The sequence below is a fragment of the Indicator indicator genome, chromosome 3, assembly GCF_027791375.1.
Source record: "Indicator indicator isolate 239-I01 chromosome 3, UM_Iind_1.1, whole genome shotgun sequence".
In the NCBI taxonomy this organism is placed as follows: domain Eukaryota; kingdom Metazoa; phylum Chordata; class Aves; order Piciformes; family Indicatoridae; genus Indicator; species Indicator indicator.
Genome location: NC_072012.1, coordinates 31321216 through 31340731, shown reverse-complemented (window position 1 = coordinate 31340731; position 19516 = coordinate 31321216). Strand labels below are relative to the sequence as shown.

Below are 19516 nucleotides of genomic sequence, written 5' to 3'. Positions count from 1 at the left end.
AATGATTTGTAAGGTGTTTGCTATTCATTCCAGTGCTGACTGCTGGGATGTTCCAAGGGATCTACCCACATTCACACCATAATCTCCCTTCTGAGAAATAGCAGCCACTCATCACAGTGTGATATGTATATTTAAGCTTTTCCTTATGTGTTACTTTCCTTCATACTGGATTTAATTTTAATCATTTTATCACCAAGTAACTCTCTTCTCTCAGTGGTTTCTCCAGCTTGTCAGCACATCAGCAAATTTCAACACCTTCAAATTTCAGCTGACTTTCCATTCTAAAAACAACTGTGTTGAATAGCGTAGGCATCTACATCAATCCCCAGTGAATTCCACTGGTATTTACTCTCTATTGTAAAGATCAATCTTTTATGTTTATCATTTTTTTGCTACATTCTTTTTTTTCTGCCACAAAATATTTTCACCTTTTTTTTTTTTCTGTAGCAACAGGATCACTTTTTATGCCTCTCAAATAACACCAAATCCACACAGTATTTTCTTCATGTGTCCACTTATATATTACTTTACTTTCAGCAAATTTTGTCAGTACAAAATATCTGGTTTGTGATTATATTTGTTCAGGGATATTAAGCCTCTTCGTAAATCCCACGTCACACTTGCCAATTACTTCTCCTCAGGGATTAAGACCAAATGATATAATTTACAAGGTATATATTAAAAATCTTGATGATTTATAATCTTACAGATTTTGTTTGTTTAAAAACTAGGTGACAATTATGTGACATCAATGATATGATGACATTATGACATTATATTCTGAAATCTCTTCTGCCTCCTCAGTAACAGCAACATTTTTTGACTCTTGATGATTACTGAAAAAAAGTCTTTGAAGTGAGAACTTCTCTGTGTTCCACCATAGAGATCATGGAATGAAAGGTTCACTTGGCTTTGTGTTGTCGTTTATTTTTCCAAGTTCCTCTTTGTCTTTCAAAAATGCTATTTGAGACCTAATTTGAGATGTTAGTATGCTGTGTTTAAACATTTCCCATTCTATTTGCAGTCAAACAACAGAATTCCTGGAGCTTACTGGGTAATTTGCCACTCACAAACGTATGGATCATTTCAGGTTAGGATTTAAACTTTAGGTTAAAGTTAAATCTCTTGGATGCTGGGTTTGTCCTCAGTCTTTAAAGACTCTATTCTTAGAATAAGAGTCTATAATTCCTAGAATATAACATTACAACACATGGAATGAATCATACAGAATTTCTAGCAAGTGTTTCTCACAGCCTGAGCATTCAATTTCCAAGACAATTTGGCTAAATACTTCTTTTTTTCCCTCAAGAATGACACCTAACAGGTTTTAAACAGTGCTTTTGTAATTATTTAAAGAGGTTCTACCTCTATTAAGTAAAAACACTGAGTTAGCTAGGAAATAATTAAGTGTATATTCTTCATCTACAAGTTAAAGGGGTTATTCTATTATAATGGAATTCTTTGAGTGGGGAAAGGACTAAAGGATGAGGAATTCCTGTGGTTTCTTCTTTTGGGTTGGAAGGACTGATATTTTATTACACTATGTAAAACTAGAATTGCTCCTACAAATGTGGAAAATACTAGAATAAATGAATAAGACATTTCCTCCATTCAAGGATGTATGAAGGCATCTACCATGAAACCCCAATTTTAGCAAATGGCATTATAAGCATTTTGCTAACATTTGGTTCATGGCAAAGTTCCCATTATATAATGTTTGAGTATATTCAATGGTTAAAATCATTTAATTAATCAGAAGCTGTGAAGTCAGTGGGGTGGCTGTTGCTGACTTTAGTTTACTCAGAGTGCTGAACTGGATAGTCAACAAAAATGAGAGGAGCTGCATGTAAGTGGAAGATGCAGCACTGCATTAAAAAAATGCATTAAATAGAAGGCCAAAACAAAAACGAGGCAACCACAAGTACTTATCAAAGAATGTAAAACCTTATCACACTCTTTTCAGCTGAGATGCACCTGAGGACACTCTCAAGAGGCACTATTTAAGAGTCAAGCCACTTGTGCTGCAGGTGCCCATGTTACTTATGGCAGAATAAAGTTTCTATAAGTCATATTGGTCTCCTCCAAATGGGTTCAAAGACTCAATGCATTTAAATCCCAACTAGAGCAGACTGCTTGTAGAGTGAAGCAATCAAAAGCTCATGGTAGCTGAAACTCTCTGAAAATGAGGAGACAATAGAGAAGGATTAAACATAACCTCACATTGCATCTGTAAAAAGTGGAGCCAGCAGAATTAGTATCAGCTGGGAAGCAGCCACAGGTCTCCTTCTTTCATTGTGTGGTTCCTCAGTATTCATTCTAACCGGGAAGAGATGACTGCAAAACTGACTTGAAGTTTCAGAACCAAACTTGTGAAAATATGACATGGATACCATGAGGATTCAAAAGATAGGAAACATGGTGAGATTTCTGATTTGAAGCACATCTATTCTTCAAACACTGAAGCCTTTTAACCTCTGCAATTACAATAACTCTACAGCCTTAAGCCAAAAAAACGAACTAGCCGCAAGGAGGAGTAGAGGGGTGACTTTGATCATAGTTCCCAAGAACGCTGAAATTCATATATTCAAGAGAACTTCTGATGCAAGAAGGGAATAAGGACTGCAGAAAGGTTTGATTCTCCTGAAGAAAAATAAGCTATCAAATGAATTTCAAAGGGAAGAAAGGTCTTGACAGGAAACTCCTCAGTTCTTTGGATAAATTTCCAGTTTTTAATGGAAAATTAAAAATATCTAATCAAAAAGATTAGAAATGTTGAGTGAGAGTTGTCTAACTAAATATATGTTAAGATTTGACCTAAGCATTAGGACTGTGTTATGGTTGTCAGAGACAAAGAATATTATAAAGGATGAAATTCATCTCATCCTGCAGCAGTCCCCTACAACAGAAGTCAGAAGGATCAAACCCTGAAAAGCCTTTGACTGTAAAAAGAACCTTGGTTGATGCTGTAGACATTTACACTTCACTTGCCCAGAATTAGGCAATACAAATCTCTAAATGTCAGACCAAATCAGCCAGACCTCAAAGGCAAAGCATTTTAGAATGAGAGTGGCAAGATGTGGCAGCTGCCTTGCTTGAAAGCTCCTTTATTACATAATGGAATATCCAGAGGAATCTTCAGCTGGTTAGTGAAACCATTTCATGCAGGTCATGAAATAGCCTCTGTTTCAGGGTCTTAATTCTGTCTTCCAGCTTCAAATGCTGAAACTGGAACAGAACAAGAACTAGCCTGAATAAAACTCCACCATGCATCATTGTAATTAACTGATAACTATGATAGCCCACAGCAATCTGTGGCTCCACTGACTGAACTAAACAGAATCAGAAAACCAATCAGAAAAGAGACTCAGAGAGGAGTTTTTCTTCCTGTCTCATTAATGACTTTTTGTGAAGCCAATACCAGTCTGGAATCTTTTCCAGTATACGCAGTCCTCACATCCATTTTTCTGTGCTCGAGGCAACGAACGAATGGGAGAATGAAGCAAGATGATGCTATGAAGCCATTAACTACCCAACAGCAAGGAGGTATTGCTATCGAGAGAGAGAAGTATCACACAGCACTGGTGTTTGGGAGCTTCATTTAGTAAAATTAACATACCTGATCAGGAGCTGTCCTTTTTATTTATTTATTTAAGTCTCTTGCTTAAAGCTCATTTCCTTCACCAACAGGAAAAGCCAGATTTTTATACACAAATTTTTCATACTGAATGACTGCTATTGATTTTCAAATGTACGAAGCAACCTAAACTCTTTTCCTATATGATCAAAGCCTTTTACTTCCCACATACAGTGATCTTGATTATATCCGGGGAGTGACCCTGTAATGTCTAGGTCATGGAATATAGTCTTTATAGTTTAAGCAAAGAGGGTTAGTCCTTTAGCTTAAGGTTATGAAACAGTTCAAGCACAGCCAAAGATATGCAATGCGTACCAAGAAAAGGTTACATGCAAATGACTGACAGATGAACACTCGAAGGTACTTTCGCCTTTTCTATCGCTGTACAGAACTTGATAAACTTGAATGTACTGAAATAACTTAAAGTTACTGGGGGGAAGCTTCATATGGTTTTATACAGCATTGAATTTACAGAATTAAGAAAAGTTTAAATTGCTTATATAAAAAAAATGCAGAACGTCTTAAAATACATTGCTTCAATTATTTAAAAGTGCTCCCATTGCTCAGACTAAGACACTTTAATTTAAAAAGCCTATTGAAACATGCATAGATTTAAAATTCAACAAACTTTTAAAACTGCTCAAAAAACTTCTTCTCTTGACTCCAATTCTTTTACTAATTAAAAATATTTTTCATTCCAATTGTTCTAAATGCAATTTTCAGCTAACAATGCCCATGTCCTTTGATTTCAAACTGCAAAGAGCCACAATAACTAAATAATTTTTTATTTTTATTTTGGATCATTGTTAAAAAAAATTACAAAAAAAAAAAGAAAAAAAAAGATCAAATGTGCTGGACTCCTGTCCTTTCCTTCACACAAAAACAGGGCCCAGAGAATATCAGTATGAGCTTTCTTCCTGATGCTGCTCTGTCTGCACATTCTAAGCCTGGTCTTCAAAACCTAGTCTGAAAATTTATTTCACGTGGTAGATCATTGTTTTTCTTCAGTAGAACTAGACTTTTTCCTAAAATCTGAAGGCACTATTCTGATTATCATGTTGGACAGCCAAAGGTTCAAGATCCTACCTCCCTGCAAAACTCCTGATTATTTCTGATTAAACACTGAACACTTTGTGGGGGGTCATACACTTTGGGCTTAATGAACTGCAGTCAAGTTGCCTCTTCTCTACTTTGGATATGTTAAAAGAACTTAACTCCATACCCATTCAAAACAGGTTTTCTAGGTTTTGTTCTTGTGTTAAGAACAGTTGTGAATTTTTCTTAGCATCCCATCATGAAAATCCTCCAGCTTCTCAAGATTTTTTTGTGCAGTGTTCACACTGTATCTAGACAATCCCAGTAATGGCTTTCCTGTTGCCTAAACCAAGGAAATTATATCTTCTGTTTTCCAAAATGACATTACTTGAGTTTGAATTAAAATTCAAATTGAACTAAGCATCATATTAAGAGATAAGATGTGTTACCATTGGAACAAATAATTTTCTTTCAACTTTGCTTAGTTTTAAGACACAGTCCTAAATGCCCCTCTTCTTAGTGGGCACTGTATTCTGTTTTTCTCAACACAGGATAATCTTCCTTTTCATCACATTACAATTAAAATTTGAATATTCCTTGCTTACAACCCCTATGTCATACAAAACAGGTAATTCTGTGATCTATAAATGGCATTCTGACTATCAGCAAATGCGAAAAAACTTTACCTTCCAGATGTAAATACCAAGTATTGACTAAAAGGAAGGAAACCAGGGAATTTTAAAATAGATACATTAGTAGTTTTCAGTTAATTAACAACACTGTCTTGTCTGACCAACCACACTAAGAAGGTCAATAAGGTTCCACATAGAATTACTATAAAACCCTTGGAGTTAAATGGAAAAAAAAATTCTAAAATTACAATCCTTAAAAATCATAGTGAGTTCTAAAGAGAATCACAAATTTCTGGTCTCTTATAGCAGTAAAACTTCAACTATGTGATACAACTATTGTAAGTAAAAAAATATGCAATCATTTCTGGTCTAAATCTCACATAACGCAGGCTGTTTGCTTGTGTAATCTTGAAAATAATCTACAGCATTCTCCTGTAAATGTTAAACTGGTATATGCCAAAAATCTGACAGCTTTAGACACTGAAGATTACTCACCCTTGAAGGTCTCACTGCAGTATAAATCACTGAAAAATGAATCCCTTGTTCCTGCAGATCCATAGTCAGTCTTCCAATTATTTTATCTATAAATAGAAACATCTATAATTTAACAAACTCTCTAAGCTGAGAAAGCTAAAATCCTGCAGTAGGCAAAGTAATGGGCTACATGTTTAAGCTTATTTAGTTTATTTAAGCATTTTAGATTCTCATATAATTTTGTATATATATCAGTAGGTACAAACAGGATAAAACACGTTCAATGTCTTTGGAAAAAAGTACAATTGCGGTGAGACAATATGAAACAAATTACAACAGTTCAGAAGAAGGGATGGTTTTGAAACCAAAAAGTAAATACTTTACAAATAATACCTGAAAGGTTGAACTTTGGGCAACAGAAAGCAAAAGCAGAGATGAGAACAGGATGTTAAGTACAGTTATGTCAATTGATCAATTAATAAATAAATAATAAAGCTAGGGTAGTATTACTCTGTGAACTGCAAAGTATACAGAACCAATCACTGAGAAACAACACTCAAAACAGTCCTTATTTCAGGGAATTATATACATAATATTGGCAGCAATATTCCTTTTTGATTAGGTGGATTTAGAGCCTGTTTCTCTGTCCTCAATAGGATATGGGAAATTTTGCTGTTAACCTACTGGGGAGGCCAAAGGGAAAATATGGTGGAATATTTCTGAAAAAGGGAAGGGAAAGTGGAATAAGGAAGAGAGGACCTCTCAAAAGGATCCAAAGACACCTCTACAGACGATCTTTCTTTAGTTCTGAAACCACAGGCAGTTGTGACAGACAGTTACATCTGATAAATGTTTTCAAGCTGTATGCAGAAATATTAACATCTGCTTATGATAAGGAGTATAATAGTTGTGAATCAAGAACCAGTATTAGTGTTATTACTGGGACTGATAGAGAAATAAGCAAGAAAACTCTCATTTACTGTTTCAGTGCCTTCTACTTGTCATCCATATGCCAGTCTGGTGGATGGATGTTTTATAGCCTGGACACACAGGCCTCTCAGATTTCGGGGTTATACTTTACAGAAATTGTATTTTGTTTTCATCTACTGGAAGTGGAATTTATGTTAATATACTTTTTACCTCTTCTATTTTCAGTAAATATGGTCTCTGGCTGAGTAAAATGTTTAGCTTTGATTAAAAAGGCAGACTTTTTTTCCACATTTTTAACTAAACTGATTTTCTTATTTCAGTCAAGAATCACAGCTATGTACATTTTCCTTCTAAGAAATTATTGCTAAAAGGATCTACTATATGAAATGGACTTACTGAGTAAAACAACTGCTTATATACTACTAGTGTAATTATACTGAGCGTGGACATCCAAGGCATTATATAATGTAGATTTTACATTCTGTATACACAGAGTGCAACTCATTGGAAATTCTCAGCAGCCTCAGCTAATACTTGCAGAAGGAAAAATAGCACATAGAAAAATGCATACATTGTTTTGTTGTTTTTTTCTTTCATTAAAGCAATATCAGGTTATTTGCATTTCACTTCAATAAGGAACTGCATGTGACTATAGTTACCAGCAACACCTATATCTCTTGCCTTTGGGAAGATTCTAGAAGCAATTTCTTCATTCAGAGAAGCTGCTGTGAGCTCCCCTATGACAGCAGGGTTGATACAGATATTTGCTTTTGATCAAAACTCTACCTTGCTTATGAAGTGCTTGCCCAGATTCTCCATCATATTTTAAAAGCACATAAACTACATGCGACCACTACTCATCTTAGGCTCTTTCTTTAAGGGAAAAAGAGATACCTCCAGATAGTGATATTGATGTTAGAGTGACTTTAGAGTGGTTCTGCTAAAACGTGGGGCTTTTTTTTGTTGTTGTTTTGTTTCTTTTTTTTTTAATTTATTTTACTTTAGACAAAAGAAACACTACATAGATCTATGAATGTAAAAAAATTCCCTTGGTTCAAAGGAAACACAACATAGATCTATGAATGTAAAACAATTTGTCCAGGATATCACCTTCTAATCAGCATAATTGCCTGCTCTGGTGGAAGAATTAAATCTCTTAACTCGCTGAAGACATATCTTGAATGTCCCCAGTGAGTGCAGGATTAAGGCTATTACTAATTTCTAATCTATCTTATTTTCTTTGTGTGGTTTTACACATGGATGGAAGAATTTAACAGGGAATAAGTGTTCTGGAAGGAGAAAAGTGAAAAGAATGGAAGAGTTTAAACCAAGAGAGAAATTAAAGAGCAAGCCTGGGGCGTGGGGGGAGGAAGAGGCGAGGGGGAAATAGAAGAGAGCAATCGGAGAGCAGGATGCGCTAAGAAACAAGGTGGAAAAAATAACAGATTCAAGAGCAATAAAGAGCCTCATCTTATGCAGATGGAGTCACAGGCAGCTTTGCCTTTGATTTTGAGGTATGCTGGACCCAGTAGGTAAGACTGACATGATAAAATGCAGCTTTCTCCTGAGCAGAGAAACATTTACAAAAACTGGCAAAAACTCAGTAATAACTTCAAACTCTACCTCCTGCAAAAGAGAAAGAAAAAAAAGAAAAAAAAAGTGAAAAGAAGTATAATTAAACAAAGTATAAAGTAACTCTGAATCCCTTGAAATTTCAGATTTGGATTCTGAATTCCAGTTTGGATTTCATGATGAGCCTCCTTTTAATAATACCTCTGCTTACTCCAGCTTCTAGATATTTTAGAACAGCACACTTCCCTTGGGCAGAATCTGAGCCCATTTGTTCTGTCTTACAGAGCTTCCTGTCTGCAGTGAGTAAAACAGCAGGAGAGATTTCTCTGACATTTTACTACAGCAGGTTTTAAAGCCCTCTGCAACAGAAAGGAAAGAAGTTGCTGTGACAAACCTAAGAGGCTTTGTGAATGTCTAGGCAGACTACTGTGGATCTGCAGGGAATTTACTATTGATACTGGGGAAAAAATAAAAAGGCAATATTTATGGGTTACCGATTCTATTGTCACATGGCAGGCATATGACAAATAGTTCTTTTTGTTGCTTACTCAGGTAGGACCTAGCAGCAATCCCTACATAATAAACACCAGTAACTCATGACCTTGCAAGACATTCTGACCTTGAAGGCTCTCCTGATAGCAATATTTAGCAAATTACTGTGGTTGTACTATACACAATACCTAGACACCCAGACCAGCTGGAGCCTGGACTGAATGACTTGGAAGACTGCGTTTGGGGCACATCTACTACTTTTGGAATTACTCTCTTTTGACTCTCTCCCATCTGCTGCTCAGATGCTCAGGGGGGATAATTTTAAGGAACTGTGGCTTAGTAACTTTAATCTGACTTGAAACTTCTTGTTAATTTTATTTCCTGTTTTCATTCAGCAATGCCTTGAGTGGCTGCTTTAACAAATAAAGCAAAATATTCAGTACACGCTCCCAGAGTTCTAGAGCACAGCTGAGATACAGAATACTAAGGGCAGATTTTGAATGTGGCCATACGATCTGGCACATCTTCCCTGATCTACACTCCTTTTCCTGAAAACACTTAGTTGACATGAAACAGAAAGTTGGTATTGCCTGTTCCTCCATCATTCCCCTGGTCCCCAGAAAATCTTGCTGTTCCAAAATAAAGTGGCCTTACATGACTTTGCAGAGCTTATTCTTGAGTTTGTGCAGCTGGAGAAAGAAATGGCCTACAAAGAAAAAGCTAATGTTTAGCCAAGGCCAACATTAAGCCAAGGCTTTTCCTATCTAATACGTTCCGGGAACAACAAAAGAGAACGAAACAACCCCTTTGCAATTCAGAAATGGAAATCCACCTGGTTATTTGAGCGTAAAAAATAGCCTCACTTTGGAGCAGTGCAAAACCAAAGGGAAAAGGACATGTCACTGATTTCAGGATTAAGATATTTTCTCTGATTTTGAAATCTGCTTCTGATTTTATGCCTGCAGCCGTGGGCAGAAACAGTCTTAGGCACCAAGGACACGGTTTAATTATCAGCCTACTACACTGCACTACACCACACACTACACTACACTGCATGTCCCTTACACTACCACTACAGTGATCTGAAGGCTTTATACCTCAATTACGGTACTCAGAGTAGTAAGCAAAACCCTTGCAAAAACCCTACATGTCTCTCAGTTCCTCTTTGGTATATGACACCTCTTTGTCAGACAGATGCTGGGCAAGAAGTTTTATTATAGTGTTAAATGCAAAGATTCAACTTTCATAGAATCATAGAATGGCTTAGTTTGGAAGGGGCCTTAGAGATTGTCTAATCCAAACTGCCTGTCATGGGCATGGACACCTCACAACCAGACTCAGCTGCTCAAGGCCTCGTCCACCTTGAACACCCCTGGGGAGGAGGCATCCTCAACCTCCCTGGGCAGCCTATTCCAGAGTCCCACCACCCTTGTACTGAAAAACTTCTAAGATCCAGTCTAAGACAACTTTACCCAGTAGTCTTTAATACCTGCAAAATAAACAAAAGGCTCTAAAATCAAAGCTTGTGAATGGCATCAGTGTTGTTTTACAAAGCTTAGAAAAACATTTCCTATTAACTCAGACACCTCCTGTTGAAACTAGGACCTTCAAAGTGCTGGATGAGCCTCACAACTTCAGCTGCTGGTGTCCAAGGAAAGATTAAAGGGGATAGTCCAAGCTGCACAGAGATCGTGGAATCATAGAATGGTTTGGATTGGAAGGGACTTTTGTATTCTGAACCATGAAGATTTCAGACTATGAGCAAAGGCTCATGCTTGAAGGACAGGTGAATTGTCCTTACCTTTCAGGTAACAGCTGTATCCGTTTTGGTGGGTTTTGAATCAGACATTTGGTACTTCAGCACTATGATATTTGACTGCTTATAAGTACTATAGATGCAGGCAAAGAAGACCTTTAAATAGAAGTGTTACAATACAACCCAGGAAAGAGAGAATACAATCTGCACAAGTGAAAACACAGACTTAAATTATGAAATGTTAGTTACCTTGGTCATATTGCTTACCATTTTCAGCAATTGCTTCCAGCGTGGAAATTTCATTGAAACCACTACAAAATAGAGTAGGAAAAAATAGTTCAAAATCTTTTCTATGCAAGAACAATGTGAATCAGAAATGTACAAAGACATTGACTATTAAAAAGTCAGCATCAGTCCGTCCATCATTCTCTCATCTCCTCCTCATGACCCTTTTCTTCTGCAAAGGCAGTAATAGTACAACAACCTCACCTTCAGCGGATTCCCCAAACTTCTCATATGTCCTCAACTGCAGAGAAGACAGACTACTGTATTTTGGCCAATTTTGCACAGCTTTCTTGTCATTTCGTGTTGGCCCTTTGCCCAAGACTAGTACATGAGCTTCTTAAAATGGGTATAATGCCCTTTTTTGTATAGTGATGTGATAGCTATAATTACACTTCCTGAAGACCTGTTGTTACATGCTCCATATATTGATGTATACAAATGCCCAAGTAACATACTAGGGAGAAGAAAGAAAAGGAGAAGCTAAGCAGAGGGGCTCAATACACACGTCCTATATTTTCTAATAAACATTCTCCTGAAGGAACAGTTTCTCTATCTCCATTAGATCACAGTTGTCCTAGACCAGGAAACATGAAGAATCGTAGCCCTACTCTTCCTTCTAGAGTAATGAAAACCAGGCTCTTTATTTTTATTAAGCATAGGTTTTCCTGTATGTTTATTTGCCTGCTTATTTATCCTGCTGGGTTTTTTGACCCCTGGAATGTTTTCTAGTAATTAATTCTGCAGATTAATCATGTGTTGAGTGAAACAATTCAGCCTTTTTACTGAAAGTGTGCTGCCATTTAGTTTTATTAGCTGTCCCTTTGTTCTCATATAATGAGGCTGGAAACATAGCAATGCCTGACTGACTTTCTCAGCATAATTAATCTATTACACCTGGTAAGCTCATCAGGGGACTTTAACAAAACACTAAATCCACCCTTGCAAGAAAAATAACTGCTAACCCTCTAAGCTTCCATTTCAGTTTTTAAATTTCCTGAAAACAAGTGACATTTTCAAAAGCTTTAAAAATCATGCACACATGTGTCAGTTTCATTTGTGTAAAGCTCCTACCTGACAAGTGGTTGTAGCTGAATCACCACTAGGTTTGGTTTAGATGTATTCACTTCTAGATGAGAGACATTGAGATTTGTTATTTTTGTTAATTTCCAGTCTCTTGACTCCTGAAGAAAGCTCAGAAGATACCTGGTAGCCTCACAGTCAACAGCTGGCAAAACTAAAGATGAAGGAGAAGACTGAAGACTTTCCTGTAATACATTTATGAAGAGTTTATTTACTTGCTTAATAATTAAACACAAACTTTTTTTTTTTTAATGTCTCCTTAATTTAGTATTAAAGGTAAGGAACCACAATGATAAACATGATGCTGGTTGCTGGCTGTTCCTGGAAGGGGACAGTGGAAGGGCACATGTAGCTCTTATTCCTTCACTTTCCTGAGGCAAGCTTAAGGCACTCAGTGACATCAGATTCTTGCTGTCCTTTCCACACGTATGGTGAAAAAGGAGAAAGAGGTGATGCAGAAGTTCTTGAGCTAAAAATGTATTGAAAAGTCAGGTTATGAATGCTGCCAGAAGCAAAGTTCACGAGAAAACCATCTAACTAAAGGCCCTCAGAAGTGAAAAGGATCAATGTCAGACACCTCAAGTTCCAGCAGCTCTATTCAGTACAGAGTCATATTTTGCATAATAAATACCTTTCCTCCTAGTACATCTGGGTAGTAGAGCACATGGTATTGGTAAGTGTTTAATTTGTAAATACTAATTAAAGCAAGCTACATGTTTCAGGTTCATCAGAGCCTCCAAAGACACAGAAACAAGCTTCATGTCATGTACATTCTTTCTACTCAAAATACAAATTATTATAAAACTCAGGCTGAACTGCTTTAGATACTCAAGCATCAGGGTATCTATCACTTTATTATACTCATAACTGAGTTTCTCATAAAAATCCTTAACTGAAATGAATTTAAAACCATTTTCGTTTTATAAATTTGAAATATACATAGTCAAAAAAATTCCAAATATTTTTCTTAATAATAAAATTAATTTGTAATAGTCATCAAAAGAAAATGCAATAGAGGCTTGATCATGATCAAAATTAATGTACCTCAAATATAGTGTGAATATTAGAATATATTTTTTAAGTTCTAAATTTCAACTTAACTTTGTTTTCCCATTTTCTACATTTAAATCTAGATTGAGTTTGTCACTTGATCCAACATTCAGATATTCAAGTTGTTACAGACTTTCTCTCCCCTTCTACCTAATACAAGTGATGTGGTGTTGCTAACACATTTCTTCCTCTGATCTTTTTCCTTTTTTCTCTTTTCTCTGACTGCCTACCACTTTTGTGACCTGCTCTGTTTCTTTCTTATTGCTCAGATATTTTCCTTCCTAGGCAAAGGCTAGTTGTTTTCATTTTCTATAGATTCTCATAAGGGAGAATAATGCAGAAATTAAAGCAGAGCAGAAAGCACTGGTGTAGTTCACAGATTTTTGAGTAGCATTTTTAGTACCATCTGAAAGGAAGGGATGATACATTTCAGTTTAGTTTGCATATATGGATTTATAGCTAAAATTCGGAGCACTAGCCAATTACTTAATTTTAGTATTTTAATGCCTTGCCCCCTAGCAACAGCCACTTCTTCCAAGGATATAAATTAATCAGATCATTCATTTATTGCAGAATAAGACTTAAAATGCGTCATTACTGAGTAATATCTGAATTGTGCCTTAGCTCCTGACCAATCCTGCACTGCCACCTATCTCAGCAGAAACTTGAAGCAAAGAATCCTGAAAAAATTAAGCTACTTTAATGAGGGAGAGGCAATCTTCACATGGAAGTATGTAAAGAATAGGTAAAGAGACAACAAGGGGCAGAAAAAAAATATTTCTTACTTGATTAGGGACTGATCTGTTCCATATATTCATATATTATCTGGTAAAAATGCATAAACATTGAGCTAATGAAATATGCTGATTACACTCAGTTATCCAACACAGTAAATATAAGGACTGACTGAAGAACTGGAGAAGGAACTTCTGGTGCAGTCTGGTGGGCAGCACAGTAACATGAAATTCAATGCCCATTGCTTTCAGCAGAGCACAGAGTAAAAAAACCAAAAAATTTAAACCCCACCAATTTTATGTACACAATAATAGATAGACTCAGAACTGAGTGCTACCTTTCAGTAATGAAACCTTAAGAGGCATAACAGCTCTTTGAAAATGACCATTCAGTGGCTGAGAGTGATCAGAATTTAAAAAAAAATAATCAAATACTAGTATTCTTTTTGGAAAAGGCTAGAGAAAACACACATTATCATGTCACTGAATGAATCAATGATGGCCTTATATTTTGATAATTATGCAGTTCTGCTTGTCCCCTTGTAAACAACAACAACCAAAAAAAGCCAAAACCAAAGCAAACAAACAAAAACCCCCACAAAACAAACCAACCAATCAACAAACAAACAATAAACCCTACAAAAGGTAAAGAGAAAGAAAACAATCAAAACTATAGCAGGACCTCTGTAACACATCAGACTAAACAGTACTCCTCAGTCTATGACCACTGACTGAGGATATGATGGGGATATAGAAGCAGGAATGGCAATGACACAGAATAATAGTTATACAACTGCACTTCCGGAGTGTGTTAATATACACTGCAGTTCTACAAAGTTGAGCACTTTTGGGGTAAAACCAAAGGTAGTATTTAAAAAAAATAGCTGGTAGGGTAGGTGACTGCTTGACCAAAAAAAAAAAATTCTCTAAGTACCAATCTTTGTACTTTATTATTTAATTAAAAAGTTATATGAATGTTTAAAATAAATGCTCTACCTATATGATTCCTTTTGTATTAACTGGAAATAGAATTCTTTTAGGGCATACAAACCCATTGATCCCACAAGCTCGAAACAGTTGCTAAAGTAGTTGAACAAATCTAATATCTGCAAATGGCTCTGTGGTTTACAAGTCTGTAACTCTTTTATATACAACACTTCCTCCTTGTAGTACACATGCTGCTACATGCACATATACATTCTAAATGAGATCTCCAGTTTAGGTTTGTGAATACATTAGCATTTTTTAATTTCAAAGGGAGGATACTAGAGTGACATGTAAAGTCTACTATAGCTTAATGAATGACTTGTATAAAGTGTGAAAGTATAAAAATTTGTGATTATGCAACATCAAAGATTCTCATTTCCCCAGTGAGAATTCAGACTTGACCTTCACTTTGTCCTGTGTTCTGTGAATATTATGACAGTCTTTCATAGCATGATTAAAAATGGATTTCTTTCCCAAAGTAACTCAAGTGTAACTGATGCAATAGCAACTGATCAAATTTTTGTATCCTTTGTTACATCCAAGATGGAAATAAATGAGTATAAAGAGAATTTCTGGCCCCAAAGCCACAAGTCTATGCAATGGATATTGACAAAATTCTACATATGGACACCTAAGTAAAAAAGAAATATTTAATTTGTACATCTCATTTTCTTTCACTCAAGTTGCAGCACCTCACCCCCACCAAACTTTGATAGGAAAGCATTAAGAATGCCAAGTCCAACAGAACAAATCTAGAAAGTGCTGGAGTTAAGGGAAGCAAATTGTGAAAAGAAACTTTTCAGTTTTAGAAAAGCTGTAATGTAAAAATGTTCTCAGCTCCAAGACAGAAAGGGAACAGAGGCAAGGTCATAAAGCAAACAAACCATTACTGACATTTATTCAACTTGTTGAAAACCTGGGTTTAAATCTTTGCTCTGGCAGACACAGACCAAGATTTACTTAAACATGACACTGTTCAGCTGGGGAACTCAGTAGGTTCCCAGTCCACTCAGGATACAAGCCTATCAGTCTCTGGACTCATCTCCAGCCTTTGTTTATAAACTTTATCTACAGTGCTGATGGAATCCTGATTACAAGGCAGAAGAAGAAAATTTGAAATCCATCCTCTTAAGCATCCAGGGCCTACTTAAATAAGACTACCACATCATTACTAGCTTGGAAATCACCTTCTGAAATCAACCCAGTTTTGAAGCCAGGCAGCAACCAAATTTGCTTCAGACACAGTTTTGTGTAGATTTTAAACCCAGAGAGGGAAGGTATACCAGAGAAGAACTAGCAGATCTGCCTGTGGACACAACCAATGATCCTTATACTACAAATGAGTATTACTGAAACCCCATGTACAGACTGTATAGTTGGTTTTGTTCCAGCATCACTGTTAAAATGCTGTTCTATGGCAAAAAGATTAAGATCTTTAGTATCAATGACATAAGGAAAATGTCATGAAGATGTAAGGAACGCTGCCATGCTGCAGATGTAACAGGCACCAATCAGACAAAAATAAATTATTTTCTGCAAAGTTGTGTTGCAGTTTGGTTACAGATCCAGCTTGCACTCCCAGATCACTTAGACCTCCTAGGAAAAGACCAGGGCCTAAGCCTAATGTGATTTGTGCTTCTTACAGGGTTGCAAGCCAAATTTCTCCAGGAAGGCACAGCTGATGATTGCTGTCTACAGAGCCACACATAGCAAGCCTGATTAATATGAATGCAGTGGGATAGAGGAAGAGCCTCCCAACCTTTGCATACATTTATTTTTGAGTGAAGCAACATGTCTGACAAGAGCTCTCAGAAATGTAAAGTTTTATTGCCTCATAATGGAACAAAAGGATTAATTTAGAATAGGTCTGTAGCCACTTGTAAAATATTTCATTCTAATAATTTATACTAATGGAATATATGATGTAGGGAGGTTCACATGGGTTTCTCCTAGACAGTTGTTGACAAGGCAAATGTGGCTGGGGAGTCTTGGACTGGACTCTTATTTGTTTGTCCCTGGTGGAATTGTGGTATGTTAAAACAAGAGCAAGCAGCAGACAACACCTTTAATTCATCTACTCATGTCGCTCATCAGATGGCAATGCTGATCAGCTCAGCAGGTTCCTAAAACATGCACAAGGAGAAAAAAGTTAAGCTTTTATCTCTGTAGTAAGTAAGGAAGCCTAATTTTCCCTTCTAACATTAAAAAAAAAAAAAAACCCCAAACACAACAACCCTCCAGTGTGAGCACAGAAGAGCTCAGTAACAGCAATGGTTTCAGCACCGAGAGGCGAGTAAAGATCTAGAGAGTCACAGACAGTGCAGTGGGTCTGAGTCTTAGAGATGTGGCTGAAGCAAGAACTGGATGCAATAGACAAGAATTGTGCAGTGTGTACAGAAAGAGGGTTGTATCTTTTTCCACACATGTGCTGTAAATCTGTTATCTCCCTTTATCCACCTGAACTGTGCTTGTGTTGGATATTTCTGATGCTCAGTTTTGCACAAAAATCTTAGAAAGGACTGTGGGGGCTTGGTATTAGGCAGGGAATCTTAACCATGAGATTTGCAGAAATTCTTCAGTCTGTTTCATCTGTGTTGTTTCATAAATCTGTCTGTACTCTGACAGTATCACACAGAGACCAATACCTCAGTAAGACATTTCTTCAACTCTGCTATATGACTGCAGAGAGACTTTTCATAAGGGTGTCTAGAGACAGGACAAAGGGGAATGGCTTTAAGCTGAGAGAGAGTAGGTTTAGACTGGATCTTAGGAAGAAGGTCTTCAGTAAGAGAGTGGGGAGACTGTACAATAGGCTGCCCAGGAAGGTTGTGGATGCTCCCTTCCTGGAAGTGTCCAAGGCCAGGTTGGACAAAGCCTTGAACAACCAAGTCTGAGAGGTGTCCCTGCCCATGGAGGAAAGGTTGGAATGGATGACCTCTAAGATCCCTTCATCTAGTCATCTAGTTTAATGCCCCTGCCTCCCCCACCAACCCCCTTCATCTTCCTAAAGCAGCTTCTGCTCGCTCTGTACCATCCTTCACTCTACCTAAACAGCTCCTGCTCCACCACCACCAGTTCTTGCAGCCATCCTAGAGCCAGGAGCAAGACCTTCCACCAACTGAGATACCACACAGAGGAGCTCAGCCCCAGTAAGGAGGCCCAGCCAACATCCATGGATGATATTGGAGTAGTTGTTAACCCTATTTCTAACTGACCAGGGGGCCACCAGGCCCCCTGGCCTTTGCCCACCATCACCAATAGTGCACCATGAGGACTCACCAGTGAGGAGAGAAGGATCCCTCAACCCAGATGGGCTCAGCTTGAGGCTTAGCCTTTCCTGAGAGGGATTATAAAGGGGAGTGGGTGGGGAGGGCAAAGTGGCCACACCTGAGGTGGGAGGAGACTCAAACAAGGCCCAGGTGCTCTGGGATATGAGGGGAAAATGGGGTGGGTGGGGTGGAAAAGGGGCAGATATGGTGGGAAATGGGAGGTGGTGGTGAAAGGAGAGGATTTTAAAATAACTTTAATTCTTTTATAATGCATAACTGCAATTCATGGTTTGCTTTGCCTCCACACAAAAAGAACAACCCATCAATACTTCATAAAATAAAACATAATGGTGGCTATTACAATTAATTATTTTCATAATTAATATTTTGCTTGGTGGAAAAATCTGTGCTTTTCAGATCAAGATAACAAGTTCTAACCAAAAAAAAAAAATATTCTGCAAGAATGAATTTTCTCCCTGGATACCAGCAGACAACACCAGGATGATGAAGGGACTGCAGCATATGCCCTATGAGGAGAGGCTGAGAGCCCTGGGGCTTTTTAGACTGGAGAGGAGAAGACTGAGAGGGGATTTAATAAATGTTTATAAGTATTTGAGGGCTGGGTGTCAAGAGGGAGAGGACAGGCTCTGCTCACTTGCACCCTGTGATAGAACAAAGGGTAATGGATATAAACTACAGCACAGGAGGTTCCACCTCCACGTGAGGAGGAACTTCTTCACTGCGAGGGTCACAGAGCACTGGAGCAGGCTGCCCAGAGAGGTTGTGGAGTCTCCTTCTCTGGAGACTTTCAGGACCTATCTGGATGTGTTCCTGTGCGACCTGTGCTGGATTCTATGGTCCTGCTCTGGCAGGGGTTTGGACTTGATGACCTTGGAAGGTGCCTTCCAAACCCTATGATCCTATGTGAAGATCTTAGACAGTATAGATGTAGAGACAGGTAATATGAAAACATTTATGTATTTAATAACACATACAGCTTGTTGTGTGGTGCTTGGGAACTTACTCTTCCTCATGTGCTCTGCTACCAGTTTCGTTACTAACAGCTCTGTTCATCCTGCAGTGCCTGCAGGAATGCCTTTATGACTTCCACATGTGAACACTTCCTTTGTCTAACTACATTCAATAAACTGTCATGTAAGTAAAACCACAGATGCCATACACAAAATCCATAAACCTTCTCTGTGAGGACAGAAGTTACAGCTGCTGACTGGCTCAGGAGGACTCAGTCTTAGATTCTGTGCCTGAAGTTTATTTCAAACTACTCAAGTAGCATGACATCTTTTTTCATGAAGATTAGGGCAATACAGTATCTAGTCATGTAATAATTGCATTCAAATATGAAATAATTAAGTCCCTGCATGAACTTCAATTTCTATGAGAATAAAATGGCTGTCATTTCTGAAAATCAGGAATAATGAATTCCTATGGCTTCTTTTGTTCCCGTGGCTTTTTTTTCTTTTTTTTTTTTCCTTTTCTTTACACACACATATATATATAATACAAAACAGCAGCATGTTGAGGAACAATTTGGTCAGTTACAATCAATTCTGAAAATCTGATGTTTG

The 19516-nt window shown here is 37.4% G+C and overlaps 1 protein-coding gene across 1 annotated transcript in view; it reads right to left on the bottom strand.

Moving 5' to 3' along the window:
- The window catches only part of ATP6AP1 (ATPase H+ transporting accessory protein 1), a 52028-nt gene that overhangs the window by 24050 nt on the left and 8462 nt on the right, over positions 1-19516 (bottom strand). Inside the window, exons 4-6 of the mRNA XM_054399847.1 lie at positions 11882-12075; positions 10793-10836; positions 5797-5882 (exon numbers count right to left, since the gene is read on the bottom strand). Of these exons, the coding sequence (XP_054255822.1) occupies positions 5797-5882; positions 10793-10836; positions 11882-12075 (324 nt within the window). The remainder of the gene's footprint in view (positions 1-5796; positions 5883-10792; positions 10837-11881; positions 12076-19516) is intronic.